Source organism: Cervus elaphus, chromosome 24 (genome assembly GCF_910594005.1).
Source record: "Cervus elaphus chromosome 24, mCerEla1.1, whole genome shotgun sequence".
NCBI classification, from domain to species: domain Eukaryota; kingdom Metazoa; phylum Chordata; class Mammalia; order Artiodactyla; family Cervidae; genus Cervus; species Cervus elaphus.
The window spans coordinates 61,005,021-61,023,882 of record NC_057838.1 but is presented as its reverse complement, the minus strand read 5'-3'; the positions used below and the strand labels follow the sequence as shown (position 1 = coordinate 61,023,882).

General features: G+C 59.5%; 3 protein-coding genes across 12 annotated transcripts; all 3 read right to left on the bottom strand.

Moving 5' to 3' along the window:
- Positions 1–75: 75 nt before the first annotated feature.
- Positions 76–5,835, bottom strand: HYAL3 (hyaluronidase 3). 9 transcript variants are annotated; one of them, XM_043886853.1, is made up of 4 exons: positions 5,595–5,835; positions 1,183–2,093; positions 878–967; positions 76–760 (listed from the first exon to the last, which is right to left on the bottom strand). In XM_043886853.1, the coding sequence occupies exons 2-4, from the start codon at positions 2,074–2,076 to the stop codon at positions 485–487; spliced, it is 1,260 nt and encodes a 419-aa protein (XP_043742788.1). In that variant the 5' UTR covers positions 2,077–2,093; positions 5,595–5,835; the 3' UTR covers positions 76–484. The 9 variants fall into 9 exon arrangements, with proteins under 9 accessions (XP_043742788.1, XP_043742784.1, XP_043742787.1 ...); XM_043886849.1 differs by lacking the exon at positions 5,595–5,835 and adding an exon at positions 5,183–5,588; XM_043886852.1 differs by lacking the exon at positions 5,595–5,835 and adding an exon at positions 2,655–2,768.
- Positions 5,836–6,459: 624 nt separating this feature from the next.
- On the bottom strand, positions 6,460–9,476 carry HYAL1 (hyaluronidase 1). Its single transcript, XM_043886861.1, has 4 exons — positions 9,234–9,476; positions 7,833–8,756; positions 7,374–7,463; positions 6,460–7,191 (listed from the first exon to the last, which is right to left on the bottom strand). Exons 1-4 carry the CDS (start codon positions 9,252–9,254, stop codon positions 6,874–6,876), a joined length of 1,353 nt encoding a protein of 450 aa, XP_043742796.1. The 5' UTR covers positions 9,255–9,476; the 3' UTR covers positions 6,460–6,873.
- A 2,952-nt stretch (positions 9,477–12,428) lies between these two features.
- HYAL2 (hyaluronidase 2) lies at positions 12,429–17,587 on the bottom strand. Of its 2 annotated transcripts, none has more exons than XM_043886860.1 (4): positions 17,433–17,587; positions 14,349–15,328; positions 13,564–13,653; positions 12,429–13,158 (listed from the first exon to the last, which is right to left on the bottom strand). In XM_043886860.1, exons 2-4 carry the CDS (start codon positions 15,276–15,278, stop codon positions 12,748–12,750), a joined length of 1,431 nt encoding a protein of 476 aa, XP_043742795.1. In that variant the 5' UTR covers positions 15,279–15,328; positions 17,433–17,587; the 3' UTR covers positions 12,429–12,747. The 2 variants fall into 2 exon arrangements, with proteins under 2 accessions (XP_043742795.1, XP_043742794.1); XM_043886859.1 differs by lacking the exon at positions 17,433–17,587 and adding an exon at positions 16,153–16,284.
- Positions 17,588–18,862: the final 1,275 nt, after the last annotated feature.

Genomic DNA, 18,862 nt, shown 5'->3' with positions numbered 1-18,862 from the left:
TCTGCATTTTGCAGCAGGACGCTCACCGCGGGAAGGGTGGTGGGTTTGGAAGAACTCGGGACCAGCCAAACATCATGCAGTGAGAGAAAAAGTAACTTTATGATGAAAGCAGAGTAGAGACAACAGCTTAGCACTTAACAGATGTTATCCAGGATCTCCTTGGGGGCCCCACCCCCTGCCCCTGGACAGGTCGCCTGTGACCTCTGCGCAGACTCAGTGAGGTGTAGAACAGAGCCCTGAGCTGGCAACCTTAACTTTTTGGCATACTGCTTTCATGTCAGGAGGGATCAGAGGGCCTCTGGTTTTAAAATGGTGTGTTTCTTCTGGCCTCTTCCACTCCCCAGGGGTGCTATGGGAAGTGGAGTATGTGCATGGGAGAAATGACAATAAGCTACATAGAACAAGAGGGGGGACAGAGTCCTCCCTCCAGGACTGGAAAAATGACAGCAGGAACAAGACGGTCAGGGGCAGGTGACTCCTGGCTTTATGTTGCTTCTTTAGGCCCAAGCTCAGGCCTGGGCTCCTGGCAGGTAGGGCCAGCCCAGCCCTGGTAACAGCGGCAGCTGAAGGACTCCCAAGCTCCAGGGCTGCCATCTGGCTGCAGATGCAGGAAGACTTCTAGTTGTCCTGGCTTTTGCCAAGCACAACGGCCATGGCCATGGCACCGCTGGTGACTGCAGGCCACGGCTGCCTTGGTCACGTTGATCACATAGGGACCCAGGGTGCCCAGTAGGTAGTCATGGAGATGCCAGCACTTCTCCTGAGGAGAAGGGAGGGACGTATCAATGCTCCTGTCTCATGGCCCTGCCATGGTCTTTCCCCGTCTCTGGGACCCCAGCATGGGCTGTGTGGCAGACTGGAGGGGGGCAGTGATCACCTCAGAACTGGAGAAGCTCAGGTCCCCCCAGAGCACCACGCCGGCTGCCCCCAGTGCTGCGCTCACACCAATGGTCTGCACAAGTTCGTCCTGGGGGCAGAGAGCTGCTAAGCCAAGGCAGGAATGCCCAGCTCCTTCTGTCCTTAACTCTACCTTCAAGAACTTTCATGGCTCACTGCATGATCTGATTCCACCTCTAGAGGAGGACCCCTCGGCCCTGAGCCTCTTTGAGTGGCTTCTCAGGCCCTCCACTCAGAGAACATCATGCCTCCCCATCAGACCCCTAGATTTCAGCTTGCACTCACCTGGGACAGGAACCTCCCAGAGCTCCGGTGTGTGAGGCGGGCATAGGCCAGGACAGGCAGGGGATGTGGGTGCCCAGCGACAGCGACACGGAAGGCCTCCTCCAGGCGGTATCGGACAAATGCCTGGTGGTGAGCAGGTGGTAGCCTGGGTGGGAGGTATATGCTGGGGAAGAGGGCACTGGAGGCGGCCCAGAGCCAACGCAGCTGGGTGTTGCGGGCCAGGGCAGCAGCATGGCAGTGGCCCGTGTAATTGGAAGCTGTACCATGCCAGCCATTGCCACAGGCTGGGAAGCGATAGAAGCCCCAGAGCCCGTGGGGCTGCAGTGCCCGGCCGAGCCACAGCGTGTCCTCCATCAGTGCTCGGGCTGCCTGTTCGAAGCCAACGCGGGCCTTATGGAGTTGCTCCTGGGGATCCAGGTTGGGGAATACCCATTGTGCCCAAGCCCAGGAGGCAGCCCGATAGACACGGCGGTGGCCCCAGTTCCCGGCCCAGAGTGGACACCATTCTTCCCAGTCCAGGACTGCTAGGCCAGCGAAGCCCGGCCACAGGCTGCGGCGGATCTGATAGGCAGCCCGTGCCAGGTGGCGGTTCAGAGGCACAGCCTGTGGGATGCCCCCATTGTGAGCTGTGCCCCTCGGCCCAAGGTAGGGGTAGAAGCCGAGCTGGTTCTTGTAGAAGATGGTGACATTCTGGCCGTGGAAATGCTGGCCACGGTTGGCTGAGATGCCCAGGGCCTCAAGTGGCAGGGGCACGCCAAAGCGGTTCTTACAGCGTGCTGAAGGCACGTTCCACAGCACCGAGAAGGGGCGTGCAGGGGCCCGCAGCAAGGATCGGCCACACCCCAAGCACAGGGTCACCCCTAGCACCAGGGCCAGGCCTAGCTGCATGGTCATGCCCCAGGGATGGAAACCTGCAGGAGAGAGGGGTGTGAGCTTAAGAGTCCATGGCCATGACCACACCTTCCCCACAGCAGATCAAGCTGGGAAGACTCCTCCAGCTCCTCCTCACAAGGAAGGGAGGTGAGCAAAGCATGGTTCCTAAGGGGTCTCGTAGACCTCTCAGAGCAACCCAAGCCCAAGCTGGCCTGGCCACTTCCCTTCTGGTGTTGTCCATCTCTGCCATGGCACCACTGTGCCCTCTGAAACCTCTCCCACCCTCAGCTCTCACAGGTCCCCTTTTTTCCTCTGCCCATTATGTTTCTTGCCCCAAGAACACTCAACCTCCACTCTGCCTGACTTAATTCCTACTCAGCACTCAGGTCTCTGCTATGACATCATCTTCTGGCGCAAGTGGAGTGAGGACATTTGAGCTCCCACTGTCCCAGCATAGGCCCTGTCACTATACGCCTGCCCTGTCCCTTGAGTTGAGACCGTATCTGTCTCATTCCTCCCTGCCTGTGCTCAATCCAGGGCCTGTCACACAGGAGGTGCTCGGGGAATGGTGATGAGTGAAGGTGGAAAGAAAGAAACACCTTGACGCCTGAGGCAGGCAGAATGAGAGGAGCAAAGGGCTTTCCCTCCATCCATGGCCCTGAGGCCAAGGTGCATCTGGGGGCTCCTGCAGGGATAGCGGACCTAAGAAATGACTGGGAGATGAGGGTGGGGGTCAACAAATACACTGTCACAGACACACCCAGCAGAAGCCTTTATTCAGCCACACTGAGAGCTCTGAGCCACAGCCATGGTCCCATCTCCACTGGCAGTCAGGAAACAGGCCTCAGTTGAAGCCACCCTCAGGGGCTAGAAGCTGAGGGATGGCCAGTGGGCTGAAGCTGCTACTGTCCTGGGCAGTCACTGACCCAGAAAGACAGCGTCTTGCCCTGGGAATAGCCTCAGATGTCTTTCTCCATCCAGAATATGGGGCGTCCTCTCAGGTCTTGGTATTGTGTCTCCAGGGGGCTTTGTGGAGGGGGCCCTGCTGGAGGTGGGGGTAAGGTGGTCGGGGGTTCAGGCAGGGGAGGGGGTGGCAGCAATGATGAGCCCTTGGGGACTTTTGGGGCAGCTGGGGCAGTCAGGCTAGGGGCCTTGCAGGGTGACCGGGGAAAGGGGGTCCTGGGGAAGGCATTGAGCAGGGTGGCAGGCAGTCGCCGGCTGGTGAAGACCAGGCCCTGCACTGGCTCACCCAGCCGGTAGCCCAGATGGGCATAAAAGTGCAGCTGGTCATGGGTGGTGAGGTGTAGCCGGCGGAAGCCCCGGGCCCGAGCAAAGGCTTCAAGGCCCTCCATGAGACGGCGGCCAAAGCCACGGCCCCTCAGTGCCCGGGCCACCACCACGGTCTCCACTAGCAGGCTCTGGGGCCGGTCCAGCACCCGGGACAGGCGGGCATGGCCCACCACAATGGGGGCTGCCTCTGGTGTCGGTCGGGGGCTTAGCAGCATCAAGCAGAGAGGAAAGGCATCTGAGGACTGGCCCAAGGAGTGGAGGCGGGAAGCGCGGCTGCGGGGCCACTGCTCGTTGATGAGGTCGGCACAGGCATCCAGGAGCTCAGGTCGGCAGTGCACAGGCTCCAGGGTCAGCTCAACCAGGCTGGGGACTGGGGTCTCCTCTGGCTGGCGTGCAGGATCCAGGATCAGCTGAGCTGAGCCAGAACTGAGGGTCATCTCTGGATGGCATGCGGAAACCAGGGTCAGCTCAGCTAGCCTGGGGCTCAGGGTCAGCTCTGGCTGGTGTGCAGGATCCAGGGTCGGCTTGGCCAGGTTGGATCTCAGGGTCACCTCTGGCTGGCATGCAGGATCCAGAGTCAGTTGGGCTGGGCGGGTACTCAGGATCAGCCCCACCTGGTGCACAGGGTCTAGGCTATGGATCAGCATGCCTTGGTCAGGGCTCAGAGTCAGTTCTTGCCTACATGTAGGATCCAGGCCCAGCTGAGTCAGGCTGGGAGCCAGGGTCATCTCCTGCTGGGGTACAGATGGCTCAGGGCCAGGCAGGGGATTAAGGCCACAGTCTCCAGGCAGTGGGGTCTCCTCAGACCACAAGGTTGCTGCTCCTGTGGATAACAGCCATGCTGGGCTGTGCCAGAAGGAAGACGGGGTTGGGGCAGGGAGTGCCTAGGGAGGGCCATGCATCCTGGATCTCATCTGATGGCCCAGGTGACCTGGAGGATCCCATCCCTTATACTTGGGGGCGCTGACTCAAATGAAGAGCAGAGGGGGTGGGTCCAGGGTGCTCTGCCTTATACTGGATGGGGGCTGAGGGCTAAAGGCTAGGGCCGGCCCCAAGAACTCAAGAGGCCTGGCCCCAGTCTGCTCTGGCTACCACTTTGTCCTCCCTAGGACAGTAGATCCGCCCTACACCATTGCAGGTGGCTGGCCATCAGACAGAACATGCAAACCAGACGCCACAACCCCTTGCTTTAACCCCAGCTACCCCAGGAACTCTCCTCTCCCTACTCCCTACTCCAGGTCCTAGCCTTTTTGAACATCTGGGCCACACCGGCCACTTAAGATCCTGGGTTGCCATTCACCCACCCATCAGGCTCAAATTTCCCCTCCCTGGACTGCCTTCCCTGCCTAGGGGACAGAATCCATGGCTCCCTCCCCCAAACGGCCCAGCTTGGGACACTTTGATTGCCTGCGGACCCAACTGCCCCTCAGAAGGGGCCTGGCTCATACAGCAACGTGGCTCCTGCAGGCCTGGTTCCTCACTGGTCTGTTTCGTAGCCACTCTAGATAAGAACCACAGCTTCCTTCCTACACCCACAGGGGTGTCTAACGGCTAGCAGGTTGGGGGCTCAGACCTCCTGCCCCCAAACTCCATTGCTTGCCCATCCCACCTCAGGCTCTGCTGGCAGGAGGGTCTATGCTGGGGGATTTCTAGCGACAGGTGGCCTCTGGGCCCCATCTTCCTACTCACCTGCTTCAGAGGGGATGCGCTGGTTCCCTCCCCATCCCCACCTCCCCAGGAAGACCCCGTGAGCTTGAGGCCAATTTCACACTGGTCAGTAACAGGCAGCCCCCTTCCCTCATACCCCTTCCCTCACAGAGGGTTATAAGCCTCTCACCTGCATCAGCCACCTCCGCAGCAGCTGCAACCCTGGACCAGGAGGGAGGAAGCCCCAGGATCCGCCCCCTGGGCCTGGAACCCCAGACTTCCCTCACAGACTTAACCCCTTCTATGCCGACCCCAACCATTGTGAGGCGGGGCTCCCGGGTCCACCGAGAGAGGCGGCAGTCTCTCCTGCCTCGATTTCCCCCTTCCTCCCAGTGGGTGACAAACCGTGGAGTCTGGGGGTGGGGGCTTCGGATGCTAGACCCTGGGCGGGTGTGGCTCAGCATGCTTTGGGAGGGAACGAAAGACGCAGGGAGGGCGTGCGGGGCGGCTTAGTCACTTGAGAACTGTCCGCGCGGAGCGGACTGGGAGAGCGGGGGGACAGTGAAGACGAACGCCGCGCGTGGGGACGGGGTAGTACTGACATGTTGTTGCCGGGCTCCGGGATGCTCCGCGTCCTCGCTTCTCCTGGATCGGTATCTCGCTGTCTCTGGCTCGGACCCCTCCGGCTCCCAGCGCTCGCCCCCTAGCGGTGCGGCGGACGAACTGCAGCTGTCCCGGCCCGCGGCACACCGCCTAGTCCGGGGTCTTCCGGGCGGCCGGGGGCCGCCCTGTACCTCCGCCTAGGCCCCTCCCCCGACCCGGCGGGTCGTAACACCGACCAGACGCAGGCTGGTCTCTACCCGGTCTCTAGCTCTGTCCCTCCCACCCTGGTTTATCGTAGCCTCGCTCCCAGTGACCCTGGCTCCATCTCGGGTTGGCTGGGCTTCCGTCCTCGCCCTGCCCCAGCCTCAGATAGGTCTCGCCCAAAGTTTAGCTTTGTCTGGGCTCACGCTATCCCTCCTGCGCGGCGTGAAAACGATCAGGCGGAGCTTCTACTTCAGATTTGGGCCCCACACTGGGGAAGCAGCCGCCCTCGGACACACATCAGATCTGAGTGAGAGAAAAGAACTTTTCCAGCACCCTCTGGATACCAGCGCCTGGACGTTTTAGGCCCTCAACAAAGAGCTTTTGAAGTTAGAATCCTGTTTTATTTGCGAGGCTGCTACCTCTGAACGGATTCAGAGTGCAGTGCAGAGCTGGTTACCATCGACTTATCAGTTGGAGCCAAAAGGTGGTACCTCTGGTCAGGCAGCCCGGGCTTGAATCTCAGCTGCTCTGTTTTCTGGCTGTGCAACCCTGGGGAGAGTGCTTACCCTCCCTGGGCGTGCCTCAGTTTCCTCGTGTTAGGATTGCACAGTTAAGTTAGCCTACTTAAAATGCTTAGCACAGGACTTGGAAAGAGTAACGCCCAGTGAATGTCAGTTTATTTATTTGTTATTTGTTTAACCGCACCACGCAACATGCGTGATCATAGTCTCCACTCATGGATCGAACCCGTGCCCCCTGCAGTGGAAGCTCCACGTCTTAACCTCTGGACGGCGAGGGAAGTCCCGAATGTCACTGCTTGTGGCTGCTTGTGTTTGAAGACTGACTCAGTGTCTCCAGAGGAAGTATTTTTGACTCTGTTGGGTGGATGCCCAGGGCTCTAACTCCTTATGCAGCTATCTTGGTCTGTAAGCAGGTGTGCACGCACTGGTGTATGCTCATGACACTGGCTGAATGGACTTCTGACTGTAGCCATGACTCCCGTGCCTGCCTGGACTTGGGAAAGCCCTAGCCAGGCCCAGACTGCATCAGATACCCAGTGTGTGCCCGTGCCAGTCACCGCATGCCCCACTGCTCACACCGTGTCCCCCGCCACCCTCGATAGCAGCGACATTCGAACTCCACCGCCATCCGCAACCGATCCTCGAGTGAGAGGGCACCTCGTAGGGTCACGGGCCCACCACCAGGCGTGGGCTTGATGGAAAAACCGGTGGAGTTGAGGATGAGGCGGGCCTTGGGGTAACTGGGGCGCCGGGCACAACGGCCATGGCCGGAGCAGAGGACCTGACTGCACAGACGAGCCCCGCTGGTCACATTCAGGATGGAGGGTCCCAGCGTCGTGTCCACATACTTCTTGATGGCCTGGCATGATTCCTACGTGGGAAGGGGAGCATCAGGGACACCATGGCCATGCATGGGTCCACCTAGGACACTGAAGCACTCGCCTCCTGGCCAGCCAAGGCTGCAGGAGTAAAAGGTGGGCTGGGGTCTCACCTGTCAGCCTGGCAGCCCCACCCCTGCCCCCACTCTCACCCCCATCCTGGGTCTGAGCTCACCTTGGTTCTTGTGTTCGCCCAGCTCACCCAGAGCACCACTCCCGCTGCCCCCTGGGCTGCACTCTCCCCCAGGGTGTGTTCCAGCTCCTCCTGGGAAAAGGACAGAATAGCTCTGAGGGGGCCTCCCTGGCTTCCCATAGCAGGCTGCTGAATCACTATTGGATGGGACAAATAATTCATCTCCCCCACTGGGGGCTGCTCTAACATTGGTGGCCAGAGGTAAGCCTGCCCTCCTTCTAGCCCGTGAGTGCCATGCAGGCAGGGACAATTTCTTTCTGAAAAATGTTGAATCGTCTGTGGCTAGCACAGAACTTGGCACACAGGAGGTGCTCAAAGAATATGAAAGGGAATGGATGAAGGTGCCCCGAGGCTGAAGTGCCCCAGGGCTGTGTGGCCTCAGGTGCTGGACTAAGGCCTGGCAAGGCAGGTCACGGGTGGGCGGGGTTGCAGGAGACTCACCGGGGGCAGAAAGTGGTCAGTCATGTCGTAGAAGATCTGTGTGTAGGGCAGCACCAGCAGCTTGGGGTCCCCAGTACCCGCTGCCACACGGAATGCCTCAGCCACACGGTGCTGCACGTACATCTGTGCCTTCTTCATGCCCTCCAGTGCTGCGGGCAGGTAGATGCTGGGGTAGAGGGCATGGCTCTGGCTCCACAGCCACCCGAGCTGGTCATTCTGGGCACGGATGTTTTGTGGACACTGGCCGGTATAGTTGGGACTTTTAAAGTCATAGTTGTAGCACTCAGGGAAGTTATAGAAGCCCCAGAGGCCCTGAGGCCGCAGTGCTTGTCCCAGCTTGAGGGTGCCTGCCATCCATTCCTCTGCAGCCCCCTCGAACTGGTCCTGAGCTGCAGCCTCCACCCGAGGAGCTGGCCAGTCTGGGTGCTGCTTCTGTACCAGTGCCCGTGAGCGCTGCCGGTAAATATCCTTGGTGTCCCAGTTGAAGGCCCAGCGCGGGCGCCATGCCTCCCAGTCAATGACTGCCAGCCCTGAGAAGTGAGACTCAGGTATGGCAGCCAGGATGTCCTGGAATGTGTGGGCCAGATGGGCATTCAGGCTGGCATTCTGGGGCAGGCCACCAAACACAGGCTCCCCAGCAGATGTATAGTAAGGGTAGGTACCCAGCTGGGAGCTGTAGAAAATGGTCATGTTAGGGCCGCGGAAGGTCTGCCCCGGGTTGGTCACCACATCAAAGATACTGATGTCCACGTCCACGCCGTGTTTCTTCATACACCACTCGGTGTTAGCGTTCCAGATGGTGGTGAAGGGCTGGTTGGGTACCACAGGGTCCCGGGAGCCTTGGGTCATGCTGAGCAAGTTCAGGAAGAAGGTGCAGACAGGAAGCAAGCGGGCTGCCATGGCCCAGGGCAGGTGTAGGGAAACCTGGCCAGGGAAGGCAAAGTGGAGAGCAGGCCTTGAACTCTCTGACCCCTACTAAGGGCAGGCAGGACAAGTCCCTTTAATCCACTTCTGCTCTGGCTTCAGGCAAGTATGGACCTGCAGGGCTCAGGGTGGTCAGAGGGCAAAGGAGAGGCAATGAGGGGAACATAGCCACTAGAGGGCACACTCGACTTGCCTCTTGGGCCAGCCTCTGTCTCCCTTCCAAGTCTGGTCTTGGCTTAAGCTCGCCCACCCCCACTTCCCCAAGGGCCATAGAAGCCATGACATCTGTCTTGAGAAGCGTGGCTGAGAGCCAGGTGCTCAGCCCCCAAGCTGGCAGATGGATGGAGGCAGGGGCTTCCCTGTCTCTTCTGCCAGGAATCCTGGCCAGCCATTGGAGAAGGGGCCGCTCAGTGACGCAGGAAAGGTCAACCCAGCCCTTCTGTACACCCTCCAGTCTGCCCACTTGTCCCTGCTGACCTCAGGGCTGAAAGGCCTCATTCTCCAAACTTCCTGACCCCTGGGTTTGGGCCTGTGCAGGCATCAGCAAGATTCTGTTCCTTAACTCTGGTCCCAGGCGCACCGACACTCTTGGAGGAAGAAAACTGCTGCTGGAAACGCTGAGCTTTTGTAGGGGGTCACCCCACCCAGTCTGGGGGCGGGCTGAGGGGCGGGCCGTGGGTGAGAGGGCTGGGCCAGACAGCTGAGCCACCCCTGCGCTCCAAGCAAAAAAAAAAAAACAAGCCCTTGGTAGGAGGTGGGACTGGGCCGGAAGTGGCCCCTCCCACTCGGTCAGCACTGGGCTGGACTGTCTGTATCAGGACTCGGGTGGGTTTATTTGGGATGGGGTGGGAGTGGAGGCAGTGCGTCGGGGCTGTCTGGGTGGCAGAACCCACGGGGCAGGCTTGTCTGTAATACTGAAGTCTGGGTGCTTTCCCCACAGAGCTGAATTATGGCATCTCTGGGCACTAGGCACTTTCGCTTTTGTTGACCCCTTTCTTAAAAAAAAACATTTTAAGAGAATCCCCTGGTGGTCCAGTGGCTAAGTCTCTGCCCTTCCAATGCAGGGGGCAGGGGTTCGGATTAGGGAACTAAGCTCTCACAACCTTGTAGTCAAAAAAATATATATATTACAACTACCTTGGTATAAGCACAGATATAATCTAGACTGAATTCATTATTTTATATTAATATTTTCTTCTGATTAAAAAAGATTAAAATTAAAACATTTTTTGCAGGCTTGTATAAATACTGTGGCCCTGTGCCTACCATGCCGAGTGGATAAGTCGCCCCTGCTTTAGGGACCTGTGTTTGAAGTCAGGGCTGCGCGGTCACCCTTTGTGTACGTGCTGGCTCAGCGACTGGGCCTTTATGAGGCTCGTTAGTGACCATCTGGGCCTCTCCACAAACTCCAGGAGAGTGGGCATATGCAAGCGTGGGACCCAGTGCCCAGGACCTGGTGTATTTGGGACCCTGTTGTCCTATGACCATGAGACCCCATGCCTGTGTGACCATGGGTAGGAGCACAAGGGAATCATTGATGACACACTTGTTCTTTCCATTGTGATTCCCCTTGTTTGCTGATTCAGACCCTAGTAACTGAGACCTTCAAGGTGCTCGGGCCCAGGCTTGCCTGGCTGAGTTGGGTGAAGGAAGCATCACATCCCTGGTCCAGGGGAACGCGCTGCCTGGGTCTATAGCCCAGCCTGAACTTGAGCTCATGGCCCCCGGCACGAACACAGTTGGCTACCATCTGGACTGGTCCTCTAGGCTGGCTAGGATGAAGGGGGCAGGGCTGAAGGGGAGGAGGGTCCCGGGTATTGGGGGCTGTGAGTGCCCCAGCCAGACCCAAGCATGGGATCTACCCACGGCAGTGGTAGCTGAGGATTCTGTTCAGAACGCAGGGTCCCCCGGGGATGAGCATTAGTGTTAGAGATCTTGGCACAACTCCCAAGGGCTGAGGGGACAGGAGACCATCAAAGTAGCCCCTGACCCCCTCTCCCCAAGGCTCCACCCTACCTCCTGAAACTGAGGTAACTCCTACGTTACCCCCCGAAACCTATGGCTGCAATCGGCACAATCCGGCCCACCAGCGTTCTCTGGATTGGGAGGGATGGCTTCCCCAGGCTCTAACCACACCATCCTCTTGCATGCATGCTTCCCTGTGGAATACTCTCCACTGCCCAGTGTCTGACTTGGTCTTAGCATCCAATACGCATCTCCCTTACACCATCATAGCCCTGAATATATGGGCTTCCCAGGGGGCTCAGTGGTAAAGAACCCACCTTCCACTGCAGGAGACAGGTCGGAAAGATCCCCTGGAGAAGTAAACAGCAACCCACTCCCACATTCTTGCCTGGGAAATCCTATGGACAGAGGGGCTGGCAGGCTGCAGTCCTGGCGTCACAAAAGGGCTGGATAAGACTCTGTGACTAAACCACCGCCCCTGGGGATGGCTGTCTTTGGGGTGGTTCCCGGGCGCACCCGCCCAGCCCTGGCACACGTGTGGCTCAGGGCCTTCACTGAACAGGTGAGACAGTCACCGCCCTCAGACAAATCAGGCCTGCTGCCACTCTAGAGCTGCCTGTGGCAGACCCCCAGTCACACCCCTGCCTCAAATGCTGCATCCCCCTTTGTGTTCGGTCTTCCGCCAGACTGTGCCCGTGCTGTTCCCAGCATCACGTTCCCCCCCTCTTTCAAAACTCAGTGTAGAAAGCCCTTCCTCAAGGCTGCTTCCCACGTCCCGGTGGTGGCGTCAGGACTTCCTGAGGAGGGGTGCCCTTCTTGCCACGGGGCAGTTTCCTGAGTCTGTCTCCCCAGAGTCGGTGTCAGCTGAGGGCAGGGGCTCAGTCCTGATGTGGACGGGAGGAATGCAGGTATGGGTCCACGGCTGGAGGGAGGGGCAGCGCCCCACCCAGGGTAACTCACAACAGAAGCAGAGGAAGTGAAGCAGGTCTGACTGCTCCAGCTACTCCTCCTCTCCCCTGGGACAGATGGGGACAAGCTATGCTCTCTTGTGGCCAGGACAGGGCAGCCTGTTGAAGAAGGCCCCCCGCTCACCCCATCATACATCTTTGCAGTGGAACAGGGAGTGGGCCTCATGATTCAGATCCTGGTGCCCTGCTGGCCTCCCCCTGACCGTACCCGTTGGAAGACTCTGACCCAGACGGGGAGAGGTGCGTGTGGCTGAAGTCCACTGCCCTTGAGAACAGGGAGTGGAGGAGACGCCCTTGCCTTTGAGAATAGCAGGGAGGAGCGATCTGGCTACCTGCCCAGCCAGGGAAGATCAAACATCCGTTTCCCACTTTCTCCCTGGGTGGGCGAAGCGAGGAGACTGGCACCAGCCCAGCTGGGGCTACAGCACCAAGTAGGAGCAGCACAGGGGCCCTGCCCCTCACAGAAGGCTGGACCCAACTGCTTTCCAGTCAGTGTGGAGAAAGCGAGGTCCTTGGTATTGGCGTAGAATGGGAGTCCCTCCGCTCCCAGTGGCCAGTGCCCTCACAGGACAGCCAAATCGGGCAGCTCGGGCCTGCAGATCCCAGTGCACGTGTGTTATAGATGAGAAGGCCCCAGCAGAGAGTCTCACAGAGACACCGCTGAGCTCAAACCTTATTTGGAAGAGCCTGAAAGCGCTCTCACATGCCCTGGCCCAGGCACGGACAGTCCAAGCAAAGAAGCAGTTGTTTTATATTTAATTTACAAAAGAGACCCCAAAATAATAATAATAAACTATCCAGGGGCAGGGGAGTAGGGTCAGGTCCTCCCCGGCCCAGCCATGCCCCTCTTCCTCTCTGGCAGGGAGAGATGGGGCCTTCCAGGGGACTGCCCCTCCCCCTTAGAACAGGGGGCGGGAGCTGGTATGGACATCCTACCGGGCATCCCAGAGGGCTCTGCCCCTCCAGACTCTGGTTTGTCCACCCCTTGCGGGCTCCTACATGCCTGGCAGACCCCTTGTGGCAGAGGCCAGCTGGCCTGGCAGCTGGGTGAGAGACCCTTATGAAGTCCAGATGAAGGCCAGGACTGCCAGTGCCAGCAGGCCAGTGAGGTGGGACCCAGCCCAGGCTCCACTGGCACCACCAGCTGCCCGCCGGCGGTCCCACTGGCATTGCTCACCGCCCCAGCCTAAGTAGCACTGGCAGCGAAAGTGCGTCTGCAGGTGGTTGCGGTCGGCCCAACTGAGTTCCCCCTCTGGTCGCAGCCGCGGCTCATCAGGTGCATGGCTAGGCACTAGATGGAAGCTGCTGGCACTGAGGTGCAGGAAGGTGTGAGCATTGGGGTCCCGGCGCACACAGCGCCCATGGCCGTGGCACTGGGCCCAGCTGCAGTACTGGGCAGCCCAGGACACATTGACGACATAGGGTACCAGCGACCGAGTCAGATAATCCTTGAGGCGCCAGCAGGTCTCCTGGGGGCAGAGGACAGGGAGGCGGGTCAGAGGCCTCAGCCAACGTGGAAATTCAGTCCACACTGTGTGACTGCACCTTCTTTTAACAGCGCGTGACACACGCACGCACGTACGCCTGAGTCCTCACTGTTCCCATTCCTTCTAAGAAGAGGGTGCGGGCAGGGACTGGAACCCAGCAGGGCAGGTGGGGCAGGGTGGAACTCAACAGCTGGTCAAGAGAGCAACTCCCTCTTCCTGGGTGAAGGGCAGGGGTAGGGGTGGGGGTGGATCCTGTCTTCTCTGCTGGGACAGAAGCTGCCTTGGGAAACAGAGGAGGGGAGCACTTTGAGGTTTGCATTCAAAAGCGCAAACACTCTGCCTCTCCCTGCAGGCTCAGCTCTGGTTGGCTGGGTGGGTCTTACTTACGTTGCTGGTGGTAAACCCTGCGTCACCCCAGAGGATAACGCCAGCTGCACCCAGGGCAGCACTCTCACCAATGGTGGATATGAGATCCATCTGTAGGGGAAGCGGATGAGACCACAGGGTGAGAAGGACAGATGGGGTAGGCAGGCCCTAGCCTGTACCCATTTACTGACCCCCGACTCCAGCCCAGCCCTCCCCTTCCCAGGCAGCAGCTGGTTCACTTTCTCCTTAAATGTTTAAGCCATTTCCGCCCCCCCACTTTGGCCTCCCATTCTCAAGCCAAGGGCCCACTTGAGCCTGGCATGAATCTATCAGTCGTGTCCAACTCTTTGCAACCCCATGGACTGTAGCCTGCCAGGCTCCTCTGTCCATGGGATTTCCCAGGCCAGAATACTGGAGTGGGTTTCCATTCTGTTCTCCAGGGGATCTTCCTGACCCAGGGATCGAACCCAGATTTCCTGCTTTGCAGGTGGATTTTTTTTTACCATCTGAGCCACCAGGGAAGCCCTACATCTATCAGGATGGACTACAAAGTCAGAATGCTAGGCCCAAGGGCCTCCTCTGCCTGGATTTCCTGGGAAGTTCTGGGCAAATTTCTCAGCATCTCTGGGCCTCAATTTTCTTACCCACAAAATGGAGATAACAAGGTCACCCTCTCATAGGGTTACAGAGAGAATGAGGTGAGGGGATGTAGAGTAGTTAGTAAACTTGGGGGCAGGAGACCCTCTGGTAACCCAAACGTGCAGTGCTTTCCCAGGGAAGAACACAGGGCCCTGGGAGGCACATACCTCGCTAAGCCCTGTGAGTCCACGGCTATAGGTGGGCCTCGTGAAGACGTAGACTGGGAGTGCATGGTTGGCATGGTGGACGTCAGCCACGCGAAGAGCCTCCTGGACACGGAAGCTGACGAAGTTGCGGCCGTGAGTGGAGGAAGCCAGTGTCTCTTCCAGGTAGACAGAGGGGAACAGGGCCGTACTCTCGGCCCAGAGCCAGGCCAGCTGGTCATTTCGGGAGACCTCAACATCAGGGCAGCGGCCTGTATAGGTCTCCCAGTTCTGCACATAATCATGGTTGTAACAGTCAGGGAAGAGGTAGAAGCCCCATAGGTGCCGAGGCCGAAACGCCTTGACAAATCGCAGTGTCTCCAGCATGAACTGCCGTGCAGCGAACTCAAACTCATACTGTGCCTCTTTGACTACGCGCTCTGGTGGCCAATCGGGGTGGCGACTGGCCACCAACTGGCGTGATAATCGGCGGTACACATCCTTGTCCTGCCAGTTGCGCACCCACACTGGCCGCCAGTCCTCCCAGTCGATGACTGCCAGCCCTGCAGGCTCCTGTGTACGAATGTAGCGTTCCACGTGTCCCTTCAGCATCTCCAGGTGTACCCAGAGGCTGCCATTCTGTGGCACACCACCATGCACTGACCTCCCCACCGAATTGAAGTGTGGATACATGCCCAGCCGGTCACGGTAGAAGATGGTGATGTTCTGATTTACGAAACCCTCGTTAGGTGAGGCCTGCACATCAAAGGCCTTCATGTCCTTTGGGTCCAATGGCATCTTGTGGCGGGGGCCACAGTCCTGTGTGGGCACATCCCATGCGACCACAAAGGGCCGGCCCGTGAAGATGGGTGGTGCTGTGGGCTTCAGCTCCGTGGCCCATGCCACCGCCAACACCAGGGCCAGTGTGACGGCGGGGCCCAGGCCTGTCCACATGCTGGGGGCTGCAGGAAGTCAGTGTCACCTGCCGGGCACCAGCTCAGGAACTGGTGAAAAGGTGGGAGATAGCAAGTAAGTCTAGAGGATCCTGGAGGTCATCCACCCCAAACCCATCCACACTCCCAAAGCCCATGCTGCAGCAGGCCACCATGCCCAGGATTGTTCAGACTCTATTATTAGCTATAACAAGTCTGAAAGACCACAGGCCACTGAAGGACAAGCAACACATCCAGGTAGCTCACTGCCAGGAGCACAAGGCTCCTTCCTGGACAAGTAGCCTATGGCTGGGCAGGAACTGCTGTTAGGTCTGTGACCCCTCCGAAACTGGACGAATTGAGCTATGGACTCACTGCCCAGAGGCTCACTCATGACTGAGTATCACCCAGGACAAAGTTTCTGAGAGCCCCAAACCGAGGCCCCCGTGAAGAACTCTTGGTCCTGAGAAATCACAGCATTTGGGTGAGGCAAGGCACAGCTCTTGCACTAGCTAGGAAGCTGTAACTCAGCCCCGAGTTGGTATCTTTTTTAGCACCCGCCCAACAGAAAAGTGAGGCTAACAGACTTTATCTCAGCGCAGACACTCTCTCCCAGCTTGGTGGAGGCCCCGCGGGGACAAAGGGGTGGTGGATCTCCCACGGTGGCGCCAGCAGACCGGCCTTTCCCTCTACAGCTACCAGGAATGCGCGTGCCCGCGGGCCAGGCGGCCGGGGGTAAAAGCCCACTCCACCTGGCCTTTGTCCGGAACCCCGCCCCCGCCCCGCACGTGGGGGCTGAACCCTGCCGGCAAGGGGGGCGGTCTGGGCCGCCTCCCCGGGGGCTTCAGAACAGAGCTCGCGGAGACAGCAGCTCGGCTCGCACTGCCCTCCCTCACCTCGCGCAGGGCGCCGCCGGGACCTGCGCCATGGCCACCTCCATCTCCGTCCCAGCCCGGCCCGCAGCTCTCCTAGGCACGGCCCCGGCTCAGCGCCTCTCCTGGCTCCGCCCCCCCCACCCCAGCCCTCCGGCCCTTTAAGAATCCAGCGCGGAGGCGGGCCCTGCGCAGGATTTACGGCGGGGGAGGGAAGGTGTGCCTGACTTTCGAGGTGCCAGTACCGCGCTTTGGGCTCCGAGGACCGCAGATCCTCTTCCGAGGGATGTAGCCACCGTTCTGGGACTCTGAGGTGCCTCCAAATGGGGCTTTCTCCCGGAGGCTCAGCCATGAGCGCAAAGTCAGCCTAGAGTTCACCCCCTCAACCTGCGGCCAGTGGTACACTCCTCCCTGCTCAGCGACGCGGCCCGCCGCTTAAAGGGACAGCGTAAAGGACGAGGGTCGGGAAGGGAATGAAAGTAGTGTGGCGTTCCCTCACTCGTCCGTAAGGAGGTGCTGTGGGACCCTGAGGCCTTGGCTGGGGGCAGTAGTGAATCTGGCTCTGCACCCCTGAGTGTAATCTCCAGTCCTGGGGCCCCCCCTTTGTATGGAAAGGGGGACGGTGACCCGCAGCCTGTCTGCGGTCTCCCGGGACAGTACTGCCCCGCCCCCTTACGGTTCAGGGCTCCCCTCCCCCGACCCTGGTCGGAAGGGAATCCCCGCCCCTTGCCAGTCTGGGGCTGGGGGGCCTAGCACCCGCGTCTTAGCCCATCCAGGGCTGGGTGGAAGCAGTGGTTGTCCTGGTAACACAAGCTCCTGGGTCGCAGTTAGGCCTGCCTGGCTGGGAGCCTATAAGCCCAGCGAGCCCTGAGGGTAGGGCGTCCCCCTGCTCCCGACTTGCATCTGGGACGGGCCAGTGCTTGAGCTTCTATCCTCTCTGTCCAGCCTCTGGGGGCCCTATGGGAACCCCCAAGTGGTTCTTTCAACTCTGAGAAGGCTGCCACCCTTACAGAAGTTCCTGGCCGAAGGGCAGAGGAAACCGGCTCAGCCAGAAGGTTTCCCTTGGGCCTCCGCTGGGTATCCTGTCTTTTCGCCCTGCACGCCCCTCCCTCTGGGGGTCAGGCTTGGCGCTACAATGGAAGCGAGAATTCCTTGCCTCTTCCTAAATCCGCTTCCCCAGGGTCCTCAGCTCCCCAAAGGGCCCGGGTCTGCTTGGCCAGCCCATTCCCCGCGCACGCGCCTGGGAGGAGAGAGAGGGAGCGCCATGTACCAGGGTGCAGACCAGTCGTCTGCCCTGGGCTCACCTGTGTGGGAGTGCGTTGGCCCAGTAGGTCGGCGGCCTCCCTCCTTCCCGGGGTAAGTCTCTAGCCAAGCTACTCGCGCCAGCTCCTGCCCTTTGGGCAGCCCGCCGGCGACTTGATAAACCCCCATCCCTCCCACCGGCTCCCGCCTCCCACCCCAGCCCTTTATCCTCACTTCCTGCTGCCCCTCAAAGAGGAAAGGGCCAGGAACAGGCGCGGGGGAAGGGACCGCCTTGACCCTGTTTCCCTCCGGTTTGTCCTGCTGGCTGGTTGCCTGCCCCGCCCCTCCCCTGAGTAGGCCCTGGCCCAGCAAACTACACCAGGTGACAGGAAGGCTGGGGGACCCAGTCAAGGTGCCAGCCTCCCCCATGCTGACAGCTTCCCAAACCTGCCCCTAGGGCTGAGGCCCATCCTCAAATCCAGCAGCTTATGAGTGGAGGGGCCCTGGTGGTGGTGCTTTGGGAAGTCAAACTACTTGGGGGATGTTTGGCAGATGGTTCCCTAAAGCAGGTGGTGAAGAGAACCAGCCCCGGGGTGGGGGGTGTTGGGGGAACTTACAGGAGTTGAGTCATCTTTTTTTCCACTGAGAGCGGAAGCATCTCTGTGTGACAGAGTGGACAAAGTGTGACAGAGTGTTGATGTGGGTGATGGGCGGGAGGGGGGGACAGGGCCCGGGAGGCTTCTGTACGGTGCTCTCGTCAGAGGACATTCCTGGGTGGTTCTCACTAAGATGCTGCCGAATACAGGGCTCCTTAGAAAATGGATGAGGGGAGGGGTGTATTTCTGTGGGAAGAGGGTGTCCATAATGTGGCTGGCTCTAGGGAGGGCTGCAGCAGGGTTCCAGCAGACTCCTTCAGAGGTGCAGACGACTCTGCATACCCTCAAATCACCCTGGGCCTACTCCCCCTGGACCTACCATCCCACCCCTTTGATGCCTGGGGCCTCTCCCCTAATAGAAGGCTGTGTAAGCCTGGTGGAGTGGGGGAGGTGGGCACATATCCTATAGTCTACCCCTGATGACCAAGGAGTCCAGGACATGGCATGGGAGGATGGTATCCCTGGACCACCAAGCTGGCTCTGTAAGGGACACAGGCCTTGGAAGCTCCAAGGGCGGGAGCCCCTGGGGAAACAAAGGCCAGACTATACTGTTCCAGGGCAGGGACATTTCCTCAGGCAGCCAGCAGGAAGGAAGTGCACACAGCCCAGTGGGAGGGAGTGGGGAAGCAGAGCCATGACCCTCATTGTTTCCCGCTTTAGAGTCAACTAGGGCAAGCCCAGCACAGGGAGTGCCCCACAGTGGGACAGTGATGACGGGATGCCACCCGCACCACAGAACCCTGGCCCTGGGGCAGTCAGTAGGAGGGGCAGTGAAGGGTGATAGGGCCTTATGCCTGGCATCTTACTGCACAGATGAGAAGATACCCAGAGATGAA